The sequence below is a fragment of the Setaria viridis genome, chromosome 6 (assembly GCF_005286985.2).
Source record: "Setaria viridis chromosome 6, Setaria_viridis_v4.0, whole genome shotgun sequence".
Lineage (NCBI taxonomy): Eukaryota > Viridiplantae > Streptophyta > Magnoliopsida > Poales > Poaceae > Setaria > Setaria viridis.
The window spans coordinates 28,552,639-28,575,810 of NC_048268.2; the positions used below are offsets into that span (position 1 = coordinate 28,552,639).

Genomic DNA, 23,172 nt, shown 5'->3' on the forward strand with positions numbered 1-23,172 from the left:
AGTGCTTTTCTTAATGTCAACTTCTGCTGTCTTGAGCATACCACATAGTTCATTAAGATCCTTCTCCGTCCCATGCATATGGTAGTTCGAGATGAAGTTCCCATAGCTAGGCGGAAGAGACGAAAGAATGAAGTCAGTGGCCAACTCTTTGCCCATTGGGAAGCCCAGCTTCTTCAATCGCTGAGTGTAACCAACCATCTTGATTACGTGTGGTCCTACTGCTGCGCCTTCTGCTAGCTTGCACTCCAGAAAGGCCTTGGACACATTGAACCTTTCAGTCCTAGCCTATGTTTGGAACATATCCTTGAGCGCCATGATCATATCATGCGCCTCATGATTTGTTTCGAACTGCATCTGTAGCTCGGGTTCCATGCAAGCAAGAATAAGGCAGCTTACCTCAAGATTAGCATCAAATGCTTTCTTGTAAGCGGCCTTAACGGCAGCAGATGCATCATCAGCAGATACTTGTGGTAATGGGGTGTCTAGAACATCTTCCTTTTTCTTAGCCCTGAGAATAATTCTCAGGTTACGGATCCAATCCGAGTAATTTGTTCCATTCAACTTGTCCTTCTCAAGGACCGAACGCAAAGCAAATAGTGTGGTGTTGCTAGATGCCATTTAATCTACAACAAAAGTAATGCAAAATACACTAAGACAAACGTATCCATGATAGAGCAAATCGCATTAAACTATTTAACAGAATCTACTCCTACTAAAATCAATATCCCTCTATTGATACTTAGTGATTCAGGATCCACAACTAACAAGTCTACTAGTGAGCTTTAGCATCACCGCTAGCAAACAAGGTAGATCGGTAAGCAACTCCTTGCTAATCATATCACATATGACTCCTGTTGTTGGGTGACATCTCCATGTCTCGGCGCCCAACCTTTATGACCCAAGGTCCTTAACCGTTAAGATGATCTTGTGAAGCAAACCAACCCTTATGCGTGTAAGTGTCCGACACAAACCCATCTAGTCAAGGAAAACTAGTGGCACCCTAATTTCATAGACCCACCACCAGTTGTACAAGACATGAGATGATGCAAGTTTTAGTTGGGAGGGCATACAAACTTAAACTTTGCGAGGGATTGTTCTACTTCTAACATCACATCATGCATGTAGTAAAACATAAAGAACAACATGCACATAGTTGTGACACAGTATGACCCGTTTTATTATGGTGATCTCCATCTCCATAGAACCTGTCCACCATGGTGATCTCCATCTCCATGCTCCATGTGCGCCATCCTCCTGGTGATGAGTCCTCCAAGAACTAGAACATGCTATTACACCTAATAGCTAGTAATGTAGATTACATAGTTGCTTGGATCATCACAGATTGATACGCAGACCATTAAATACATTAAGGTGACAACACATATGGCTCCAGCCGTGTTGCTGTACGTGCGACATGCAGGTCACGAATGAGTTACACACATGCATCACATACATAAAGGGCCATACCGATCACAGAATCATAGCATCCTGCAAAACAAAGTTAGGCGTTCTAACATTCCAAACTTCAGAGGCCCGAAACTCTATCTTCCAAGCTAAATTTGGGAAATCTAATTTCACTAAAATAGACAAAGTCGATCATAATCATGTGTAACTTTTTATGTAGATCAATTTTCATATAAAATTTGCCTCGATCCGAGATCGTACACAAAAGTTACGGCTGTTTTACCAAAGCACACGCATACGGCAAAAATTCCGACCCGGTAGTAGATCCCATCTACTATTGCGCATCACATGCGCCTGGCGTATGAAGCTGTTTCGATTTGATCAATCACATTGATCTTTGCTCAATGCAACTGGCATTACGTGTATCACTTCACTCCGATGGCGAAAATCCGACCGATAGGAGTATGTCGTTACACTACCATTGCAGCAAGAACACGAAACCAAGTCATAGATCAATCTGAAAACTCGCATATCTCCATATGCACACATCCTGAATCCATAACAAAACAGCTATGGCTCTGATACCACTGTAGGGATACGAGGTAGGCTACGCTAGCGCAAAACAAAATTTTTCTACCACGTAAACCAGGAAAACTGCCATATATGGATCACAGGATTACCACTCAACGCATAGGTGTGGAAGTTGTAGAATCGCGTCGGGGCAGCGAAGTTGATCAGCGTAGTCGAACACGTAGTCAATCACATCAACGTCGAGCAGCTCCTCAGCAGCTAGTCCACGTGTAGCAAGGTCGTCCTCATGCCGCGGCTTGTCGTCGGCTCGTCGGCGACTCGTCATGGCTCGTCGGCGGCTCGTCGTGGCTCGTCCAAGTGCTGCAGGTGCAACACCTCCAAGGTATCCACACATGCAGGGAGGAAGCCACGCAAGCCAGACTACGTAGCATGACCATGCATTTTCGGATCCGATCACTCTAGGGGCCAAGAGATATCACTCTCAATCAGAGAGGGGCAAATCCCATCTTGATGGACCATGCCTCACAGCATGCTTCCTGACAAACCCGAAAGCTACCTTTTTAACTACCCTATTACGGTGTAGCGTTTGATAGCCCCTAAGTAAGTAGATCCACATCTTGAGTACATGCGTCAATCTCAGGTCTAAGGACAAAGCGTACATGTTGTGTAAAGAGAGAACTACTTCTCGTGTTGGGTCAGTCCTAGCATATGTCTCCACATACGCCTACATGATTAGTTTGACATCTCCATGTCCATGACTTGTGAAGCATAGTCATCAACTAATACATGTACTAGTCTAATATTCATGTGTGTCCTCACATGAGCTACGACTAGGGACAACTTTAGAATAACCATACAAGTAAAGAGTTTCACATACAATTCACATAATTGCAAATCAATTCAAGTAGCCTTTAATGGATATTCAAGGAACACAATATAAAACATGGATACAAATGGAATATCATCATCTCTATGATTACCTCTAGGGCATACCTCCAACACAAGGTTCGGCGCGGAAAAGTCCAGTAGACCTCTCAGGTGGCGGGTCATCCCTGGGCAACTCTTCAAGCTGAGGCTCATCCCTGACCCCCTCACCAGACACCTACTCGACTCCGGGGATGGCCACAGCAGCATCCACAGCCTCGGAGCCAGCTACTTCAAGCTGCGGAGCTGGGGCTGGTATAGCTCCTCCTTCGGCACGGCTATCTTGGCTCCCCCCGGTCTCTGGAGGCGGTGGCTGTTCAACAGTGTGCCGCTCATCCCCTCGGTTGGTACATTTCTTGAGCTCAACCTCCAGGCGCTTGATCTTTAGGCAATAATGCTCGGCCCTCCGAGTGCCTTTCGCCCTCTTCCTTGCACGGGCAGCCAAATTCAGTTTACACCTGGACAATCAGAGTCCTGCAAGGAAATTTGAATTCAAATGCAAGTCGGCTGGTATACTTACATGGATCAGCTAGCTGGCGTCCAAGGAGAGCTTCCACAGGCTGTACACGTCTTCCTTATCCCGCGCCATGTCCTCTGCCAGATCCCCGTCGGAGAAGTCCTCGGGGTTAGACTCTTCGTAAATCACACCAAGTTCGATCTCCTTGGTAGACCACTTTGGTGGTGGGTCATCCCTGGGCATCTCCCCATGCTAAAGCTTGGCTCTAGCATCCTCCTCAGCCTTCTTCTCAACCTCGGGGTTGACCATGATAGCATCTGCATTCTTGGCACTGGCTTCATCTTGTTGAGGCGTCGAAGTCGGCGCAACTTCTTCAGTGTGACCATCCTCACCAGCTCTGACCTTTGTGGGTGGCGGCTGCTCCTTGGTGCGACCGCTAGTCACCTTGGTCTGGGTTGAGTAGCTGGTCAGCTGTGCGCCATGATCATCGGACAGCACGCTAGTCCTACATCACTAGCATAACAAGCAATTCAAATAAGTTAGATGGCAATCATAAACATGGACAGCATAAGCCGGGGGTACTTATAGGGTGCTCTTCTTCTTCACCTGGTACTTGGGACGCAATGGTGGTGGCGGCGCCGATGTATCCTCACCGGACCCACCGAGCATCTTCACCTTCAGTGCCTCCTTGAGGTGCGCCACGTCAGCTGGGTGGTCTCCTGGAGCTTCGACTTCTTCTTTTTCGCAAGTGGGCTTGGTGTGTCAGACTCTACCTCACTGACCGACATGGTTGGGGCAGCTGTGCTTGGCGCAACTTTCTCCTTTTTCTTGCTGGCCATCTTCTTCCCCTTCCCACTTGGTTGAGGCACCTTGGGGATGGCCTGCTTGCGCACGGCCTGCCGTGTCCATCACCCAACTAGTTTAGCACCTTGGTCTTGGCCAACCTCTTTCGTTGCTCCATCGTCTGACCCAAAGGAAGACTTTGAGTCCTACTAAAGGTCGACGGGTGGCACAACGGGCATGTCGGTCGGACAGATCTTGGGTCGTGTTGCCTCGGCCCCTCCAGGTAGCGGCGTCGGGCAAAAGTACACAAATACGTCATCCTAGTCAATTCACTGCTTTAGTCAGAAACTTCACAAATAGATACACACTATGTCAAAACAATGCTAAGGAAAATCTTACTGGGTTGGATAGCGGCCTCTTCAACGAGAAAGCCTTAGGGACATCCCTATTACTGATCCAACCCTTGAAGAACTCAACCACCCTGTTGGCGACCTCTGAGGTGGCCACCTTGCGCTGGCCCTCTTGGGTTGGATCATCTAGCCCCGAGTATTCATACACTGGGTGCACTCGGTGTTTGATCGGTTGCGTCAGTCTCTGACAGAAGTTGATACTGATGGCCTCGGCTGCCAGTCCCTGTGCCTTCAAGTCGGCAATCTTCACCAGCAATTCATTCATCGGGACCTTTTCCTCCAAGGTCGGCTGATTCGACCACTTGGGCACTGCTACGGGACCGTACCCTGTGCATGGAGGCAGCTCGAGCTGCTGATTAGCAATGACGAACCATTCACTTTGCCAACCCTTGATGGACTCCTTCAGTTGTAGATCAAAAGATTCCTACACCTTCTTGGGCAGCAATGAGAATCCACAACCCCCAACAACCCGACCTTGTTTCCCCTTACTAATCACGGGCTTCAAGGGATACAAGTAACACCACAGATCGAAATGCGGGGAAATTCCAAGATATGCTTCACACAGATGGATGAAGACAACAATATCCAAGATTGAGTTTGGATTCAAATGTACCAGTTCAATTTTGTAGTAGTGGAGAAGGCCACGAAAGAAGTCTCCACACAGGATCTCGAATCCGTGCTCGAAGAACAATGTGAAGACCACCATCTCCACCGTGTCCTCCGATGGGAACTCTTGGCCGGCGGTGGGCTTCTACTCCAGCAGCGCCTGCTGCCTGTGGAGGCGCCGGTTGACGAGGGCTTGGATGCGCTCCTACATCATCATGGACTTCATCCAGATGGAAGATGGCTTCAGGGCGTTTGCTTGTGCCATTTCTTCGAGCTCAATGCCTTGAGATTTAGATCTAATAAAGACTAGGGTTTTTCTATGCATATGGTGGCGCGGAGGCTTAGGCGGCAGCGGCACAACGGCTCGATCAGTGACGGAGCACTGCGCACGAGCGGAATGAGGATTGCGGTGGCGCAGCCTCGGGTTCGTGAGCGCGGCGGCGGCATTGAGAGTGTTCAAGATGAGACTGAAATGCTCTGTGACCTCTCGCACTTTTGAAGGGGATGGCAGCTAACTTATGGACATAAATCGCGGGCCTCCTGTTATCGCGGCACAACGTACTGGGCAAAATTTGGGGATTTTTCCATTAGCGTCGCGTGCGTGGGACAGAATCTGCGGGATTTCTGTTGCATTTTTAACGGCGTGCCTCCGTGGCCAAGGCACTTGTCCTCGGGGCCAAGGCTCCTAATTCTACTCGGCGTGCCTCCATGGCTCTGCCAGTCCTCAACCTTGGGGACTGGGCACCTAATTCTACTGTGCGTGCCTTTGTAGCTTCGCCAACCCTCGTCCTTAGGGGCTAGGCGCCTATTTCTGGTTGACGTGCCTCCATGGCTCTGCCAATCCTCAACCTTGGAGGCTGGGCACCTAATTCCACTCGGCGTGCCTCTATAGCTCCGCCAGCCCTCATCCTCGGGGGCTGGGCGCCAATTTCTGGTTGGCGCGCCTTCGCGGCTCCCACCAATCCTCATCCTTGAGGGCTGGGTGCCTAATTCTACTCGGTGTGCCTCCATGGCTCCGCCAGTCCTCGTCCTCGAGGGCTGGACACCTAATTAAAGTCGGCGCGCCTCCGTGGCTCAGCTAGTCTTCGACCTTGGGGACTAGATGCCTAGTTTCAAGTTAGTATGCCTCTGTGGCCCCAAAAAATCCATAAAACAAGATGAAGGGACACATTTTTATTCTCTGAAAAGATTACTAGCAACACATATTACAAGTGAGTGTGAACAACTCTGGGATAGCTGATATCCCAAGATAAGAAGTTACAACGCAGAAAAAGAAAAAAGCACAATACAAGAAAGCTGCATGACACACTTCCCTAGCGGTGTCCTGGACAGTGGCAGGGTTTACGATACAACCTCCTCACGAGGATTCTTCTAGCATCGTTACCTCCCGACTTCACTACAGAGACTGCGAAGGGAAGTAGCACCCTAGTTTCCCTCACGAGAATTCTTCTGGCAGCAAGCTTCTAGGTGAGTGTTACTCTTATAAAAGAACTACAAGCTTCAAGCCTACAAGTGCTATCATTTGGGCCTTGACTCTTCACACTGAACGTTGGTCTATTTATAGCTAGGCCGCCAGCTACATCCAAGGTACTATAGTGGACTCGTGAGGGTGCACGACAATGCTTTCCCATACTGGTTCGACTATACAGTGTTCACGTGATGCTCAGCCTCATCTAAAAGTACTGACGGGCAGTACTCTCGTAAAGCTGCTTCGATGGTGCAGTACTCCCATGAGCAAGCATTTTTGTCGCTTACCTATCATTGCACGGGTCCTTATCTCTAGAGATTTGGGCGTGTACTTTTGGTCGAAAGGCCTTCGTGGTTGCGCCTATCCTTGTGCTCGGTCACTAGGATCTACTTCAAAAGATAACTTTTTCTTCTTTGACCATTGGACTGATTATTCTAATCAATTCAATGCTCAAGGGCTACTCCTACGGAGTGCGTCTTGCGACGCCCTCCGTAACCTTCACTTTGACCTGCTGGACACCGCCTTCCATCAACTCGGCTTTCATCTTCGCTCCACACATTGGCTCATGTTCACTCGGATCTTCTTCTTTTTTGAGCACTGTGCAGCCTCTCCGTCACCATGACGCCATCGCAGCTTCAGCCGACTTCAATTCAAGCTTCGTTGTGATGACCTCAAGTTCCTATTTACCTACACATTGCTCGTGGGCTTGAGGGATATGGGTACCTCATGGGTCCCCACCGACTAGGATACTGGCCGGACCTGACAAGTGAGCCCTCCCGGCCAGGGCGTGCGGGCCGAGGACATGAAGTTACTTGGAGTACACATCAAGGCAACAAGACAGTCTAAATCTGCCCGGATATCATGGAACGTGTATTGTAGTGCGACTCAGATTGCTTTCCATGTAACTACCGGTAGATTAGATTCAAACCAACTTGTAACCCCAGGTTGTCAGCCTATATAAGATGGCCAAGGGAGCCCCCTGAGGGCAACTCATCTCATTCCAACAATACAATCCATGCATACAGGACGTAGAGTATTACTCTTAGGAGGCCCAAACCTGCCTAAAACCCTTGTGTCCCCTTCGTGTTCCCGCGATCACCTTCGAGTTCTTCGTTTTGCAATTGCCCTCACCTACAAATCAACCACTTGGGTAACCCTCTGGTGGACTGTCAGGCTACTAAATCTAACACAACCAGTCAATTGTGCAATAGACTAATCGTCTAGCATGGTAGTCCTGCATTGTTGATGCAAGTAGTCATGCAAGCAAGACAGGCGGCAACAATAACAACAAAACAGACAGTACAATTAGATCGCACTTACATGGTGCTCTTCTTCTTCACTCGGAACTTGGGGCGTAATGGCAGCGGTGGCCCGACGCATCTCCGCTGGACGCCCCACGGATCTTCGCCTTCCAATGCTTCCTTGACACGCTCTGCGTCGGCCGCAGTCGTCTCAAGGAGCTCGAACTTTTTCTTCTTCGCGGGCGGGCTCAATGCGTTCGACTCCTTGTCCGCTTTGCTGGCGACCTGGCTGCAGAGGTTAAGCTCGGGGCAGCCTTCTCCTTCTCCTTCTTGCCGGCCATCTTCTTCATCTTGAAGCTTGGCTTCTGCCACTTGGAGGCGGGCTACTTGTGCACGTCTTCCCATGTCGGACGACCAACCGGTGCAGCGTCTACAGCCTGGCCGACCTCTTCGGGCACGCCCTCGTCTAACCCAATGGAGGAGTCAGACTCCCACTCAAGGCCGACAGGCAGCTCGTTTGGCTCATCGGTCGGGCGGACCTTGGGCCGCTGCTGCTCGGCCCCTCTAGGAAGCGGCGCCGGGCAAATGAATGCAAATTTGTCATCCTGGTCAATCCACAAGCATAGTCAGCAACAACATAACAGCACAAAAAGTACGCCAGATCAATGCAGTTAGGATCTTGCCGGGTTGGTTAGCGGCCTCTTCAGAGAATAAGCCTTGGGGCAGCTCTTGTTCCTGATAAGGCTCCCAAAAAACTCAGCCACCCGGTTGACGATTTCCTCCTTGGGCACCTTTTCACTAGGCTTCCCGGGTCGGGTCCTATGGCCTGTGTACTCATACGTCAAATGAACTCGGTTCTTGATTGGCAGCATCAATCTCCGGCAGAAGTTGATGCTAACAGCCCTGGCTATGAGTCCTCGCACTTTCAAGTCGGTGATCTTCGCCAGCAGTTGCTACACTTGCACCTGCTGCTCCGAGGTCAGGTGGTTCGACCACTCGGACGTGACCACTGGCCCATATCTAGTATGCGGTGGGAGCTCGGGCTGCTGATTGGTGACTGTGAACCACTCTTTGTTCCAGCCCTTGTTGGAATCCTTCAACTGGAGGTCGAAGTACTCATGGACTTTTTTCGCTCGCCGAGAAAAACCACAACCGCCAATCACTCATGGCTGCTTCCCCTTGGATGACACAGGTTTCAATTGATACAAATATCTCCATAGATCGAAGTGTGGGGGAATGCCCAAATACACCTCGCACAGATGGATGAAGACAACAATATCCAAGATAGAGTTTGGATTTAGATGTACCAGTTTAATCTTGTAGTAGTGGAGAAGACCCTGGAAGAAGTCCTCACACAGGATCCTGAACCTGCGCTCGAAGAAGGATGCAAAGACCATTGTCTCCATCTTGTCTTCAGTGGGGAAGTCTTGTTTGGTGGTTGGCTTCCAATCCAGTAGCGCCTTGGCCCCAGGAGGCCGCGATCGATGAGCGTCTGGATGCGCTCCTCCGTCATCACTGACTTCATCCATACCACGGATGGATCTTGAATGTTCGCTTGCACCATTTCTTCGGTTTTCTAAGCCTTGTGATTTGGATCTGATGGCCGCTAGGGTTTTTATGCGTATACGGAGGTGTGGCGGCTCGAGCAGCGGTGGTGAAGTGCGCGCGAGCAGATTGGGAATCGCAACGGCGCGGCCTAGGGTTCGCGTGCACGGTGGTGTGGTGCTTTGTGGACTGTGGCGACGGTGCTGCGAGTGTAACAGATGGAAATATAAATGGATCTGTGCCCCTTAGGCTTTTGAAGGATGTGATTGCATAACCCTAGCGACGGAATCTGAGGGTTTTCCGTTAGAGCGGTGCACACGTCGGACGGGGTTCGCGGGTTTTCAGTTCTGCTTTCAACAGTGTGCCTCCACGGCTTAGCCAGTCCTCGTCCTCGGGGGCTGGGTGCCTATTTCAGGTTGGCGTGCCTCCGCGGCTCCACCAATCCTTATCCTCGGGGGCTGGGTGCCTATTTTAGGTCGGCGTGCCTCCGCAGCTTTGCCAGTCCTTGTCCTCGGGGGCTGGGCGCCTATTTCAGGTCGGTGTGTCTCTTGTTGGAGGTATGCCCTAGAGGCAATCATAGAGATGATGATATTCCATTTGTATCCATGATTTGTATATTGTGTTCATTGAATATCCATTAAAGGCTACTTGAATTGATTTGCAATTATGTGAATTGTATGTGAAACTCTTTACTTGTATGGTTATTCTAAAGTTGTCCCTAGTCGGAGTTCATGTGAGGACACACATGAATATTAGACTAGCACATGTATTAGTTGATGACTATGTTTCACAAGTCAAGGACATGGAGATGTTGAACTAATAATGTGGACACATGTGGAGACATGTGCTAGGACTGACCCAACACGAGAAGTAGTTCTCTCTTTAAACAACATATACGCTTTGTCCTTAGACCTGAGATTGTCGCATGTATTCTAGATGTGGATCGACCTACTTAGGGGCTATCAAACGCTACGCCGTAACAGGGTAGTTATAAAGGTAGCTTTCGGGTTTGTCAAGAAGCATGCTATGAGACATGGTCAATCAAGATGGGATTTGCCCCTCTCTGATTGAGAGTGATATCTCTGGGCCCCTCGAGTGATCGGATCCGAAAATGCATGGCCATGCTACGTACGGTTAAGAGTTAACCTACAAAGGGATTCCGAATCACAGGATCGAGAAAGAGCGGTCGGCTTGAAGCTAGACCAAATATCGTGAGGCAAAGGGAATAGCATATATATTATGTTGTGATGGTTCGTCTGATATGATCTTCGTGTACGTATAGGAGTTGGCACGTCTTGCTAGAGGCCGCTACCGACTATTGGGCCGAGTAGGAGTACTCGGGCCATGTCTATACGTATCCGAACCCATAGGGTCACACACTTAAGGGGCTGGAAGCCCAATTCGGATCTGATCCGAGTTGGATTAGGTTTAGAAGTACTAATGGGCCTCGGACCCAGAGGCCCGTCAGGAACCTCTATAAATAGAGGGGTGGGGGCGCCCTAGGGTTTACACCTTTTGGCGAAACACACCTGCCGCGCCTCCCACGCCCTCGCCTGTTGCAACTCGCGGATCTAGCAGTCCGGCTTGCGACGCTTCCTCCCTGCACGTGTGGATACCTTGGAGGTGTTGCGCCTGCAGCACTTGGACGAGCCATCGACGAGCCGCCGACGAGCCACGACGAGCCGACGACGAGCCGCGGCACCGGAGGCGATCTTGCTGCACGTGGACGATCTGCTGAGGAGCTGCTGGACGTGACGTGATCGACTACGTACGACTATGTTGATCGACTACGTACGACTACGTGATCGTCTTCACTGCATCGACGCATATCTACATCTTCCGCACCAGTAGTGCGTCGAGTGGTAATCCCGTGATCCTTATACGGCAGTTCTTCCTGGTTATACGCGGTAGAAATTTTGATTTGCGCTAGTGTAGCCTACCTCGTATCCCAACATCTCTGTGGCTCTGCCAATCCTTGTCTTGGGAGGCTGGACGCCTATTTCAGGTCGGCGTGCCTCTGTGGCTCCGCCAGTCGTCATCCTCGGGGGCTGGACGCTTATTTCAGGTAGGTGTGCCTCCGCAGCTTCACCAGTCCTCATCCTTAGGGGCTGAGCATCTCTTTCAGGTTGGCGTGCCTCCGCGGCACCGCCAGTCCTCATCCTCGGGGGCTAGGCGTCTACTTCTTGTCGGCATGCCTCCGTATCTTCATCCATCCTTGTGTTCAGACACTTGGACCTGCTATTGGGATCAACTTTTTCTTCTTTTTTGACCATTGACCAATTATACTAATCGTTTCAATGCTCAGGGGATACTCCTATGGAGTGCATCTTGCGACGCCCTCCATGTCCTTCACTTTGACATGCTGGATGTCCGACATCCATCAGTTTAGCACTTATCTTCGCTCTGCATTTGCTCGGATTTTCTTCTTTTTTGAGCACTGCGCAGCCTCTCCGTCACCATGACGTCATCGCAGCTTCAACCGACTCCATTCCAAGCTTCGCTGTGATGATCTAAAGTTTCTGTTTGCCTACACATCGCTCGGGGGCTTGAGGGATATGGGTACCCCATGGATCCCTATCGACTAGGATACTGTCCGGACCTGACAAGTGGACCTGCCCGACCAGGGCGTGCGGGCCAAGGACATAAAGATACTTGGAGTACACACCAAGGAGGCCGGGCGATTCAAACCAGCCCAGATATTGCGGGATACGTATTGTAATCTGACTCAGATTACTTTTCATGTAACAACCGAGTAGATTAGTTCGAACAATTTGTAACCTTAGGTTGTCAACCTATATAAGGTGCCAAGGGTGCCCCCCGGGGGAGATCCTACATGAACTCTCGAGCAATACAAGCACTAGCATACAGGACGTAGGGTATTACTCTCCGGAGGCCCGAACCTGTCTAAAACCTTCGTGTCCCTCGTGTTCTCGCGATCACCTTCGAGTTCTTGGTTTCGCAATCCCCTTCACCTACAAATCAACCACTTGGGTAATCCTGGTGTACTGCCGGGCTTATAAATCCGACAAATAGGTTTAACTGGGACAACAGCTTTAACTTTGAAGTTGGATCCTTTATCCACTGTCAATGATGGATCTTCTTCTCTAGTGAGCTTGTTAGAGTTTCCAAGACCTGGTTTTGGTCTTCTTGCTTCTTGATAAAATTGACCATTGTTGCCCTTAATTCTTCCAACTCATCAGAAGTTGCATAAACCACTTCCCTCAGGATTTCAGTGTTCACCATCTTCTCCAACCTTGTGAATTCAGTTTGAGCCAAGCTCTTCCTTTCAGATCCACAAGAACTTCTACCGCCGCCTGAGACACATAATCAACTAAGGAATTTTACACAGGAACTTGTCCTGAAACCCAAATTAACAGTGTCTCCCTTCAATGCCACCGTAGCTTTAATCGATGCAGCGCCCGGAATTTTACACAGAGACTATTGCTCTGCAACCCTAGCTGTTACCGAAACAAGTGCAAGAGTCTTGGGAAAATTGGGGTGGTTTCTTCGAATCTGGGTGGGAGGGTGGGGATTTTTATGCTGGTGAGCTGCAACCACCTCTCACCTCGCCAATCGGACAAGAAATGAGGAACTGGCTGTGGAAGCGAAAAAATTTCGCCAAGGAAAGGTGGCTCTGGATACCAATTGTGAGGATTAGAGAGATCTGGACAAGGAAATCGATAGGAAAACAAGAACCAGAGCAAGAACAGAAAGGGGAAAACGACAGTTCAAAGAAAAACAGCAGAACGACAGTTCAAAGAAAAACAGCAGCAGCGATTAACTGATAGGCATATTGAGATACAAGTTCCAGCCATGGAGGCGGCTCTAGCTACTGCTACTGCTACTCTAGAGATAAACTTAGGGTTGTTCTTCGATAATGCCCTCCAGACACGTCCTCCCTAGCTAAGTAGCCGGTGCAAGGTAAAAGTAAAAGCACGTTTACTGCAGCCATTTACTATTACATATGTGAAAGGGAGGTTGAAACGCTAGGAAGGCAAGTGAATCAATGACGGCCGTTGGATGACTGACGGACGGCATCGGCGAAGTCGCTGAACCGTTTTGAAGAGTGCCGACTTGCTCTGTTAGATAACTGACGAACTGAAATGGGGATTGCTATGGTTCCTGACAGGGTTGGATACTTGGATTGCTGCTTTTCCGGTGGAGGAAAGGCTATTGCCCTGTAGGGGAGGGAACAGTTGGGGGCGACGTGGCCGATCTTTGTGAGAGATTTTTTTTTTTCCGGTGGAGGAAAGGTGATTGCTGTAGAGGACGGAACAGTTGGACGACGTGGCCGATCTTGGTGAGAGAAATTTTCAGGATTTGGTCTCTAGATAGAAGAGATCAGAGATAGAGATATAGAAACCGACTATCTGCAGAATAAGGAAATCGATCGACTTCCAACTAACCTAGATGGAATCGAATCGGACTAGCTTTCTCTTCCTCTCGATATAAAATTTCAGGGCCTAGCTAGGCCGCCTTTACCCTTGATTGAGCCTCCGTAAACCATGGCTTCGAAGAGGAGCAAACGCGTGGCCAGTCTCCCGGACGAGATCGTCAGCGAGATCCTGCTGCTGCTCCCGGCGAGGTCAGTGCTCCGCTGCCGCGCCGTCTGCCGCCAATGGGCTGCCGAACTCTCCTCGCCCGGGTTCATGGACGCGTACGCCGCCAGGGCCGGCGCCCGCCGGACGAGCAAGCTCGAGCTCGTCGTCTTCGCCGCGTCCCCCGGCCACCGCTCCACGGCCGCCTACTCCTGCAGCGGCCAAGGCGGCGCCCACGCCGCCGACCCGCTCTTCGCCGTCGACCACCTGCGCACGGACTTCCTCTCGCTGTCGAGCAGGCCGTGCCGCGGCCTCATGCTCTTCTCCGACACCCGCACCGTCGGCAGCTATTGGGTGTGCAACCCTAGCACCGGCGAGCGCAGGCCACTGCCGCTCCCACCGCAGCACCGCGGCCAGTTGACGCTCTCGAGCGCCGGCCTGGTCATCGATGGCCGGAACATGGAGTGCAAGGTTGTCCACCTCTTCTACAAGGTAGGCTCGGAGTGGGGTCTGAAGTGCGAGGTTTACACGCTAGGCGAGCGCAGCCGCCGGTGGAGGCGGGTTACCGTAGGCCTGGAGTGGCTCCGGGTAAACGAGACCAAGGTCACGAGAGCCTTGCAGACCGAGGAGGCGGTGACCAGGGTGCCCCCAGTCCACGCGGACGGATGCTTGTATTGGCTCATTTACCCTTGCGACATGGGCGATCCGCCGGGCCAAAACCTAGACGGTGCCACTGCCATCCTACGCTTCTCCGCGGCCGACGAGAGCTTTGGCTTCGTCGACGTGCCCGCGGGCCTGCCAATGGAGGATTACGTGTCGCTGGAGGAGCACTCGCCGGCGGTTCCTGTTCACCTCGCGGAGCTCAAAGGCTCTCTGTGCATGGTCCATGACCTGCGTCACCGAGGGCATGGTCCAAGCTCGTTGGATGTCTGGGTGCTAAGGGGTCGCGACGCCGGAGGGTGGTCGCTGGATTATCGCATCCCTGCCACACCTCTGATGGCACGGGACGTGCACGGCCCTCGCTTCATCACCGTCCTTGGCTGCATCGTCACAGGCAAGCAGGAGAAGTTACTGGTCGCTACATCGGAGCACAAGGTCTATGCTTTCGCCACGGACACAGGCCGTGTCGAAACAGTGTTCTCCATCGGAGAGACGACTGGCATTGGCCTGCAGAAGGAGGCGGCCGCTGCGCTCTGGATTGGCCTATATGAGGACAGCCTGGTCAGGATCGGTGGTGGCGCGAGCCGTCGGGAGGAGGAAGTGCTGTCGGCGGTGGCAGAGATACTGCTCCGGCTTCCGCTCAAATCGATCGCGCAATCCATGCTGGTCTGCAGGAGGTGGCGCGCGCTGATCGAGAGTGAGAGCTTCGTTAGAAGACACGCGATGTCGTCCATGGAGAGTGCAAAGAAGACAGTGATGGTCACCAGTGGGCGCGCTCGGCGTGCCTTCTTTAACTTCACCCCGATGGAGAGATGGCTTGATCAAGCTAGTCCCGCTGGTCTTGCGGCCGCCCTCGCCAATGGCAAGATCATATGCTCTAAGCCTTGCCACGGGCTCAACCTGATTAGCACCAGCAGCGATGACTACCTATGCAACCCCTGCACCGGCGACATCAAGTGCCTAGGCATCCGTGGCAAATCGCGTTTCGGACCACGCTGCAATGATCCCCAAGCTGCAGGTCGTCATGCGTTCACAGTCGGCAGACAGATCGGTTTCGGTTTCGACCGGTCTACGGGGGAGCATGTCGCGGTTGAGATTGGTCACCTATGCGGCACTCTGGCCTGCATGCTCAAGACGAGCGAGTCGGATTCCTGGACCTGTGCCGGGACGCCCCCCATGCCGGTGACCGACATGCCGCCCGCTCACGTCGATGGGACGCTCTACTGGATGGCCGAGCGGACACAGGAGGCGACGGCGTCGTCGTCTCACCAGGGCCTCGTCATCGTGGCGTTCGACATCTCCGCACGAAGGTTCGACACCCTCCGGTGCGACCAACCTCGCCTGGACGACGATCACGGCGCGTTCCTCGTGGAGCTCAACAACATGCTGTCGCTCGTCGCCACGAACCGCCAGGTCGAAGAGATGGTGATCTGGGTGATGCGCGGCAAGCGCGGGGCATGGGTTGAGGCGCACAGGGTATGCCTGAGGGGGCAGCCCAGCTTCTCACCCAGGACGACGGTGGCGGTGCCACTGGAGATCAGTAGCGGAGATGGCAGGATCCTGCTCAGCACAGGGCGAACTCTGGGCTACTACGACACCAGGACGGGAGCTCTGGACACCGTGTACTCGCTGGACCATCTGCAGCTTGCTCCATACGAATTGGCCTTCCCGATGTTGTGTCAGGAAAGCTTGGTCCGCGTTCCAGACGATGACGAACTTCCCGTTGGCCGTGTTGCTCCTCCACCGGTGAGCAGCCACAATGGCCGACACAGAAGCTGCAACGACCATCCTGAGCTTGTCGATGTCGACGACGCTGGCAGGACACCTAGATCCATATTCTACGAGTGCCAGAACGCGGGATGTCGAGGCAACGGAGACGTCTACTCAGCTTGTTGCAAGAGGCTGATCTGCGTGGAGTGTCTGCGCCAGTGTCCCGGGCACTACCGTGGACAACACTTTCCGCTCAGCACTATCTTCGACGACGGCGTGGTCGACGGGATTCGGAGGCACGGCCTGCCCATGGAGCACCCCTTCGTTCCGGACCCCGACTGCTACGGCTACTACTACTCCGCCATCGACGATGACGATGTGGCGCGCCATGTCTTCGTCTCCCTGAGGGATTTTGTACGGTGCAATCAGCCGTGCCATCTGATCGAGTGCGCGTACAGGATGGATGGCCATGGCAAAGTCATCGAGACCTGGGTCCGCCGGTACCTAAAGGTTGATTTTGGTGAACTACCATTGGCATAGTATACGCCTACACGGTACTGAGATTTGTAATGACACCGCGTTTTTCCACAGTTGGTAACTTCTCATTTGCCACGGTTACGCAACAGTGAGAGTAACTATGCCAAACATGAGATTATTCTGCCACAAATTGTTACACAACCTCAGCATTGCATGGTTCGTCCTATAACCAACCAACATCTGCATCGTCGAGTAAAAAAGTGCTAAATTGGCAATGCAAATTAAGATTTTCAGGGACCAAAGTTGGCCACCCATTTAGTGGGTATTTGGTTTGAGGAATAGGATGGTCCAACATTTTCTCACTCCTCACTTTCCACATCACCCGTCATAAGCCAATAATTGGTCTGACTCATGATGGATCATCCTCATCTAGGATGAATTGGTTCGATCCTAACACTATTGGTCACCGCACTGGGGTCTGAGGTGGAACCCAAGACCTCCAGGTCATGTGAGCTAGCTTATGTTCAGTGGTGAAGTGTAAAATCATATTAATTTTGATCCTTGATCAAATGCTAAAGTAACATTCCCGTCATCACAGAGTTGAATACTGGCATGGTGTTTAAATATATTATGTTTATGTTTAAACTAATTAGCTTCTCTTAATCGCAATTGATATTAAAAATAAATGGATCGGAGTATAAGATTACCACAACAGCTACATACCACTCTGGATAGTATTGTACTCCCAATTGATGTAGAAATGTTTGTAGTACTCCATCTAATTCCAAACATTTGTTCTTTTAAACTCATGCACAATAACTAATAACGTAGATTGTGTCTAGCACGTGCCATTTGTCACATACCACAAATTAGCCTCATTTAAAAATCCACTTAAATTTGAAACATTTTGAATTTAAAAAATGATTTTTAACCAGCTTAGGAAAATTCAAGCTCACCGTACAACCATATGAACCAATGGTACAATTCTTGGGAGTTAGGACTACCCATTGTGTGAGGGCTTTGTTGGAAACCCACCAAGACAACCCTAAGTGCAACCCGGGGTCTATCAACGTTTGTTAATAGCACCTTTTTATCCCTGTTTGTCTTCAATATTAACATGCAAATGACATCGTTGACCATACCTAACAATGGACCATATTTACATAGGTGTTGTTTTTTGAAGAATGTTCTGTTTTTGCATGTTATTAACCCCATTTGGAGCATAAATGAATAAGACCCAAAACCAACGACAGGCCTACAAAAGATGATAGCCAAAGGACCCAAAAAGGTGATCGCCTCATCCGTCGCCTTCTGGTGTCCAAGTTTGACGTACACCCATTCCAGAAGACTTGGAGGCTAAGTATCCAGGAGATTTGGTAAGTTGGTCTCAGGATCACAATGAAGTAATCGGAGCTTTGGAAGGTTATCAAGATTTATTCTTATCCTAGACATATCGACATTCTAGACCCACATGTCATAAAGAGGCTTATAAAGATCATAGAAGACTTGGCGACAAATGACCAAAGTAGAGGTCCAGGCCGATCGCCCTGGGCCATTAATTGACCCGTTCGACTTCTCTTTTGGACTAAAGTCAACCAGGGTATAAATACTCCCATCCTACATCGATCGATCATCGATTCACAGTAGAAGTCGAGGAACTTCAGGAAAAACCATCTATAGACAGCTGAGGGCTGTGCAGTTGTCTGGATGCTAGCTTAGGCTAGGCTTTGGCCATTGTGATCACCTTGCGAGGAAGATCCGCGTTAGAGTTCTAAAGCTAGGAGTCACAAGTTGTAGGTACAACCTCGGTGGAGATCTTGTGATGAACATATTATCATAGTAGTACAATTCTTGAGTTCCGATTCAATAGCGATCCATTGCCTCCTTTTATGATTTCTACTATTACGAGTGTGTGAACATAGTAGATTGCATAGAGTGTTCTTGTAGTTGTGGTGACTAGAATTGCATATATGATCTATCATAACAACTAGACGTATGTTTTGTGTTCATACTCCTAGAACACATCTCGCGCAGAATGGTAGTATCGTGATAGGATCTATTACCTAGTAGGGCGGTCAGCATTTGAGAATCAGTTCGGGGTGCAGATTTAGATATGCTTTTTGAATAAGAACCATATTTTGATTGCTACCTAGCTATGGAGCTACAACATATATATAGTTTAGACTTTGCTCTAGATCAGTTACCTCTTGTTTATATTTGTTCATGTCTGTTCATAATGATCTTACAACTGGAATCATATTTTCCGATGCTTAGTCTTTGTTTTCATGGATTGATAAATCTTAGAGAAATAGTCTAAGGGGAAAAAAAGCTAAAACTGATCCGTAGCGGTTCATGATTAATAGTCCCACACCATTAGGACATTCATTAGTACAACAATTCAAATTAACAAGCCTATGTTTTGTACTACAACTTTGTTCAATATGAACATTTAATTTTTGCCATTGTTTCTCTTTAATCCATGGCGCGCGGCACAATGGTTGTTCCGACATCTTTTATGCATCACATGCACCTATTTCCCACAAACCAAGTATGACCGGTTCTACAAAAGCTGCCTTGGACATGTACATTAATATTGGTGATGGTTATGGCCCCACTCTCTGATCTATGTCCCGGAGCTAGCTACGATTGCATTTAACTTTCGTAGTTTGATATGAATATATGTATCCTAACTCATGCACGCCGGCATAAGCAGCCAGCAGCCTTGTAGTCCTCGGTTCTGTCCTCGTAAGTCACACTTTTTTGCTCATCAGCTCATCACATCATCGCATTAATTATACATTAAACTCCTCTAGCTAATCCAAAATATACAACTAAACAATGACCACACGAATAATACGTCAATCATGGATGGTGTTGCGTTGAGTAAAAGTATGCCCAATTGATTGAAAGCTCTGTTATGCATGACTTTGTCATGATTAGCCTAAACAACAATTCTCAAGTTTTGCGTGTAATGATACTATATGCGATGTGCTTAATTTGCCGGAATTGTTGACGGCTAGCTTGGTGTTGCGTCATGAGCTAAGAGCAAACTGTAGCCAGCCATAAAATACCTTATTCTGTGGCCAACCCATCTAACGCACTAAAATGGTTACAATAACTTGAATGGTTTCAGACAACAATTTAGTCAACTTACTAGAATTGATATGTCCATATGTCGTAATTTACTATAAATCGATTGTACCATAATTTGGACTAGGAGTTACCACAATTATTTAGCATCAAGATGCTTTTTTTGGGTAAATTATGGTACAATCAATTTATAGTAAATTACGACATACAAGAATGGACATATCAATTCTAGTAAGTCAATTACATTGTTGTCGGAAACAATTCAAGTTATTGTAACCATTCTAGTGCGTTGGATGGGCTGGCCACAGAATAAGCTATTCTATGGCTGGCCATAGTATTATTCTTAATTAATTGTTAAGCCTCATCAAAAATTTATAATACATACAGGAGAAGTTATCTCATTGCAAACTATTATTGATCATGGGTTAGTACGTGAAGTTTATGGAACAATGGAAGAAATTCTTCAATCTGATTTAGGAAAGGTTGTTTAAAGATTGGCATGTGTTCAAGGAAAATATAAAATAAAATATTATTCTAATCCATCAAAATTTACACAACCATTGAGACCAGCAAGTCATGATATATATATTACAAAAGGTTCATATAATTTCCCTACTATATGGTCTTTAGACTCATGGCACAATTACGAATAGCGAGTGAATAGTCCCACCAATAGTCCTCATCCTGAGGTGATCCACCCAGTCACGGTGAGTGCTCGAGCGCTATTCATACCCGCATTTTGAATAGTGTGCTGAATTTGAGTAGTGCGTCGCATTTTGAATAGTAACCAACGATTTTGAACAGTGCAGTGAATAGTAACTCAAAATTCATAACCTAAAATTCGAGTCGCTTGAATTTAGAGTCGCAGTGAGCCTCGGAAACCATTACCGGTATTAGAACCGAGGTTATTAAAATTGTGAATTTGAGGGATTTACTATGTTTAGTAAAGATTTTTGAATTGGTCACTACAACCTCAAGTAAGTACTTCTACTTTTAATGGAAAGTTTAGTGAGCAAGATTCATTACTATGAACAAAAGTTAAATAAAATACCTGAAGAATATAATACCTCTATGTTGCGTGAATGGCCTGCTATTCAAGAAAAAGAAGTTTATTTCATTAGAATTTTATATAAGTTAAAAAAGGATAGAGATCGAAACGACAAAAAATTCAAAACACAAGTAATAAAGGAGCAAAAAGCTGAGTTGAAACGAATAGATCTGGAAAACAATAAAGCAAAAGAAGTTTCACAAAGTAATATCAAGAAAGAATATACTATAAATAAAGAAACCTAATAACATGTATCTTTTAGAAAGTTATGAAGAAGAAGAAGAAAATAATGCGCAGAATTACAAAGATTTTATAAACTCTCCAGGTAATGATGAAATACATAATTTAGAAAATGCTATGGATGCATTAAAAATAAAAAAATGAGAAAACAAGTAACTCAAAAGATGCTAGAACATAATTAATGGATCAAGGAGATTGTGAACATGATTGGATAAAAGGAAGAGGAGACTATAATATAAAATGTGCTTTCTGCATATATTACCCTAGTCAAGATAATAGATTTACATGTAGTGTATGTTTAAAGCAAGCATGTGCTTCATGTTTAAAGAATACTAATCAGAAATGGAGATTAGAAATAGAAATAATAAAAGAAGATAAAATATTAGTAAGTAGAGTCAGAAATTTAGAAAATAGGATAAATATTTTAGAATCTGAGTTGGAAGATCTAAGAAATAAAATAGAATTCAATAATAAGATTGAAGGAAATGTTAGTAGCAACGCTGAGTTAAAAGATCAAACTATAATTGATAGAAATAATGATAAGGCACTACAATTAAAAGACACACTAATTAATCTCAGCAGCAAATATATAGTTAGGTTACCATTTAAAGAAATCGTAGGAATAAGGATATTGGTAAAAGTAAAATTAACACCTACCATCACTTACAAAATATTAGCATTAGTTGATACTGGTTGTACAAAGAATATTATACATGATAAATATTTTGCAAGATGTCTAGAAATAGTGCATACAATAGATCAAGATAAAGCGGAAATATCTACTGATATGTCAGGAATAAAGAAGCTTCATAATCAGTTAGCCTATAACATTGAGGTATAAATAAATAATACAAAATATATAGTGGATGAAATCACAATAAGAGACCTATCTATGATAAATGATGATATGATATTAGGATTGAGATTTTTGTAGTTTTCCTTACAAACAACGATTATACATGAGAAAGGAATTACCTTCATTCCTTATCAAGATAATATTCCATACATAACAGAAGTGCAAAAAACTATAAGTTCTAATGTAGGAAAATCTAAACTATAAGTTCTAACGAGCAAGCAATTCCACCCGAAGGGAACACTTCTCTACGCACATAGGGTTCTCCTCAAATGCCACTACCAGGGCTAACACAAGAATGACACACGCAAAGGTTTCTCCTCTAGGGTCTCTAGCGTAGAGATATCGCCCCATACGAACAAGCTTAAAGGAAAGCAGGGATATTACCAGGACAACTTAATCCATTTTCACGGGACAAGCTTATATATGGCTTTCCTTTTTGGGAAACCCCAAGCACTTAGCACAAACCTTAGGGATTACCTTACAAATGGCGGGATGAGCTTCAACAACCTCCCTTTATTCTAATATTAGAGAGGTGGTGGAGTAATACAACGGTAGTGGGGTGTTACTGCTAATGGTGGGTATTCTTAGGGCACTTCTAAGGTGGTGGTGGTCTTCATGGAGTATTGGAGAGTGGATGATGATGCTGGTGGTCTTCCGATGGTTCTTCTGCTGGTGCTTCATATTGCTGGTCGTGGTGTGGTGCCTTAATGCTTCGCCCGGTTTCTCCTTTTATAGCTCGAACAGAGGCTTCGAGAGACTCCTCAATTATATATCTCTTCTATTGCCTGGACAGCTGGACGGTGCTGCGTTCTTCAATAATTGTTCTGGCTACAGTAGAGTCATTATTTAGTCCTTTTTCGCTGTCCTCTATCGTGCACTATCTTCTCGTGATATTCTGGATGTTGCTTGGTATGGTCTTCCATGCCCGAATAGCTTAGAATAACTAAGACTTCATGTCTATTTGCACGCGCAAGATTGTTCATGATAGATAAGGAACAGATGGGGCTGTTTTGGTCACGGAAGATGATAAGGCTGATGCGGCCTTCCGCTACTTTGAGACAATTTTGGGCACTAGTTTTGACCGCACCTGCGCCCTTGACTTCCAGGCGCTTGGGCTACCACGGCTGGATCTATCTATGCTTGGTCACCCTTTTACAGAGGAAGAAGTTTGGGAGGTTGTAAAA

General features: G+C 47.8%; 1 protein-coding gene across 1 annotated transcript; it reads left to right on the forward strand.

The window, feature by feature from the left end:
- Positions 1–13,836: 13,836 nt before the first annotated feature.
- LOC140223238 (uncharacterized) lies at positions 13,837–16,817 on the forward strand. Its single transcript, XM_072294767.1, has one exon. It carries the CDS (start codon positions 13,875–13,877, stop codon positions 16,815–16,817), a length of 2,943 nt encoding a protein of 980 aa, XP_072150868.1. The 5' UTR covers positions 13,837–13,874.
- Positions 16,818–23,172: the final 6,355 nt, after the last annotated feature.

Coding starts and splice junctions, on each gene's coding strand:
- LOC140223238 (XM_072294767.1), top strand. CDS start 13,875: ATGGCTTCGAAGAGGAGCAAACGCGTGGCCAGTCTCCCGGACGAGATC.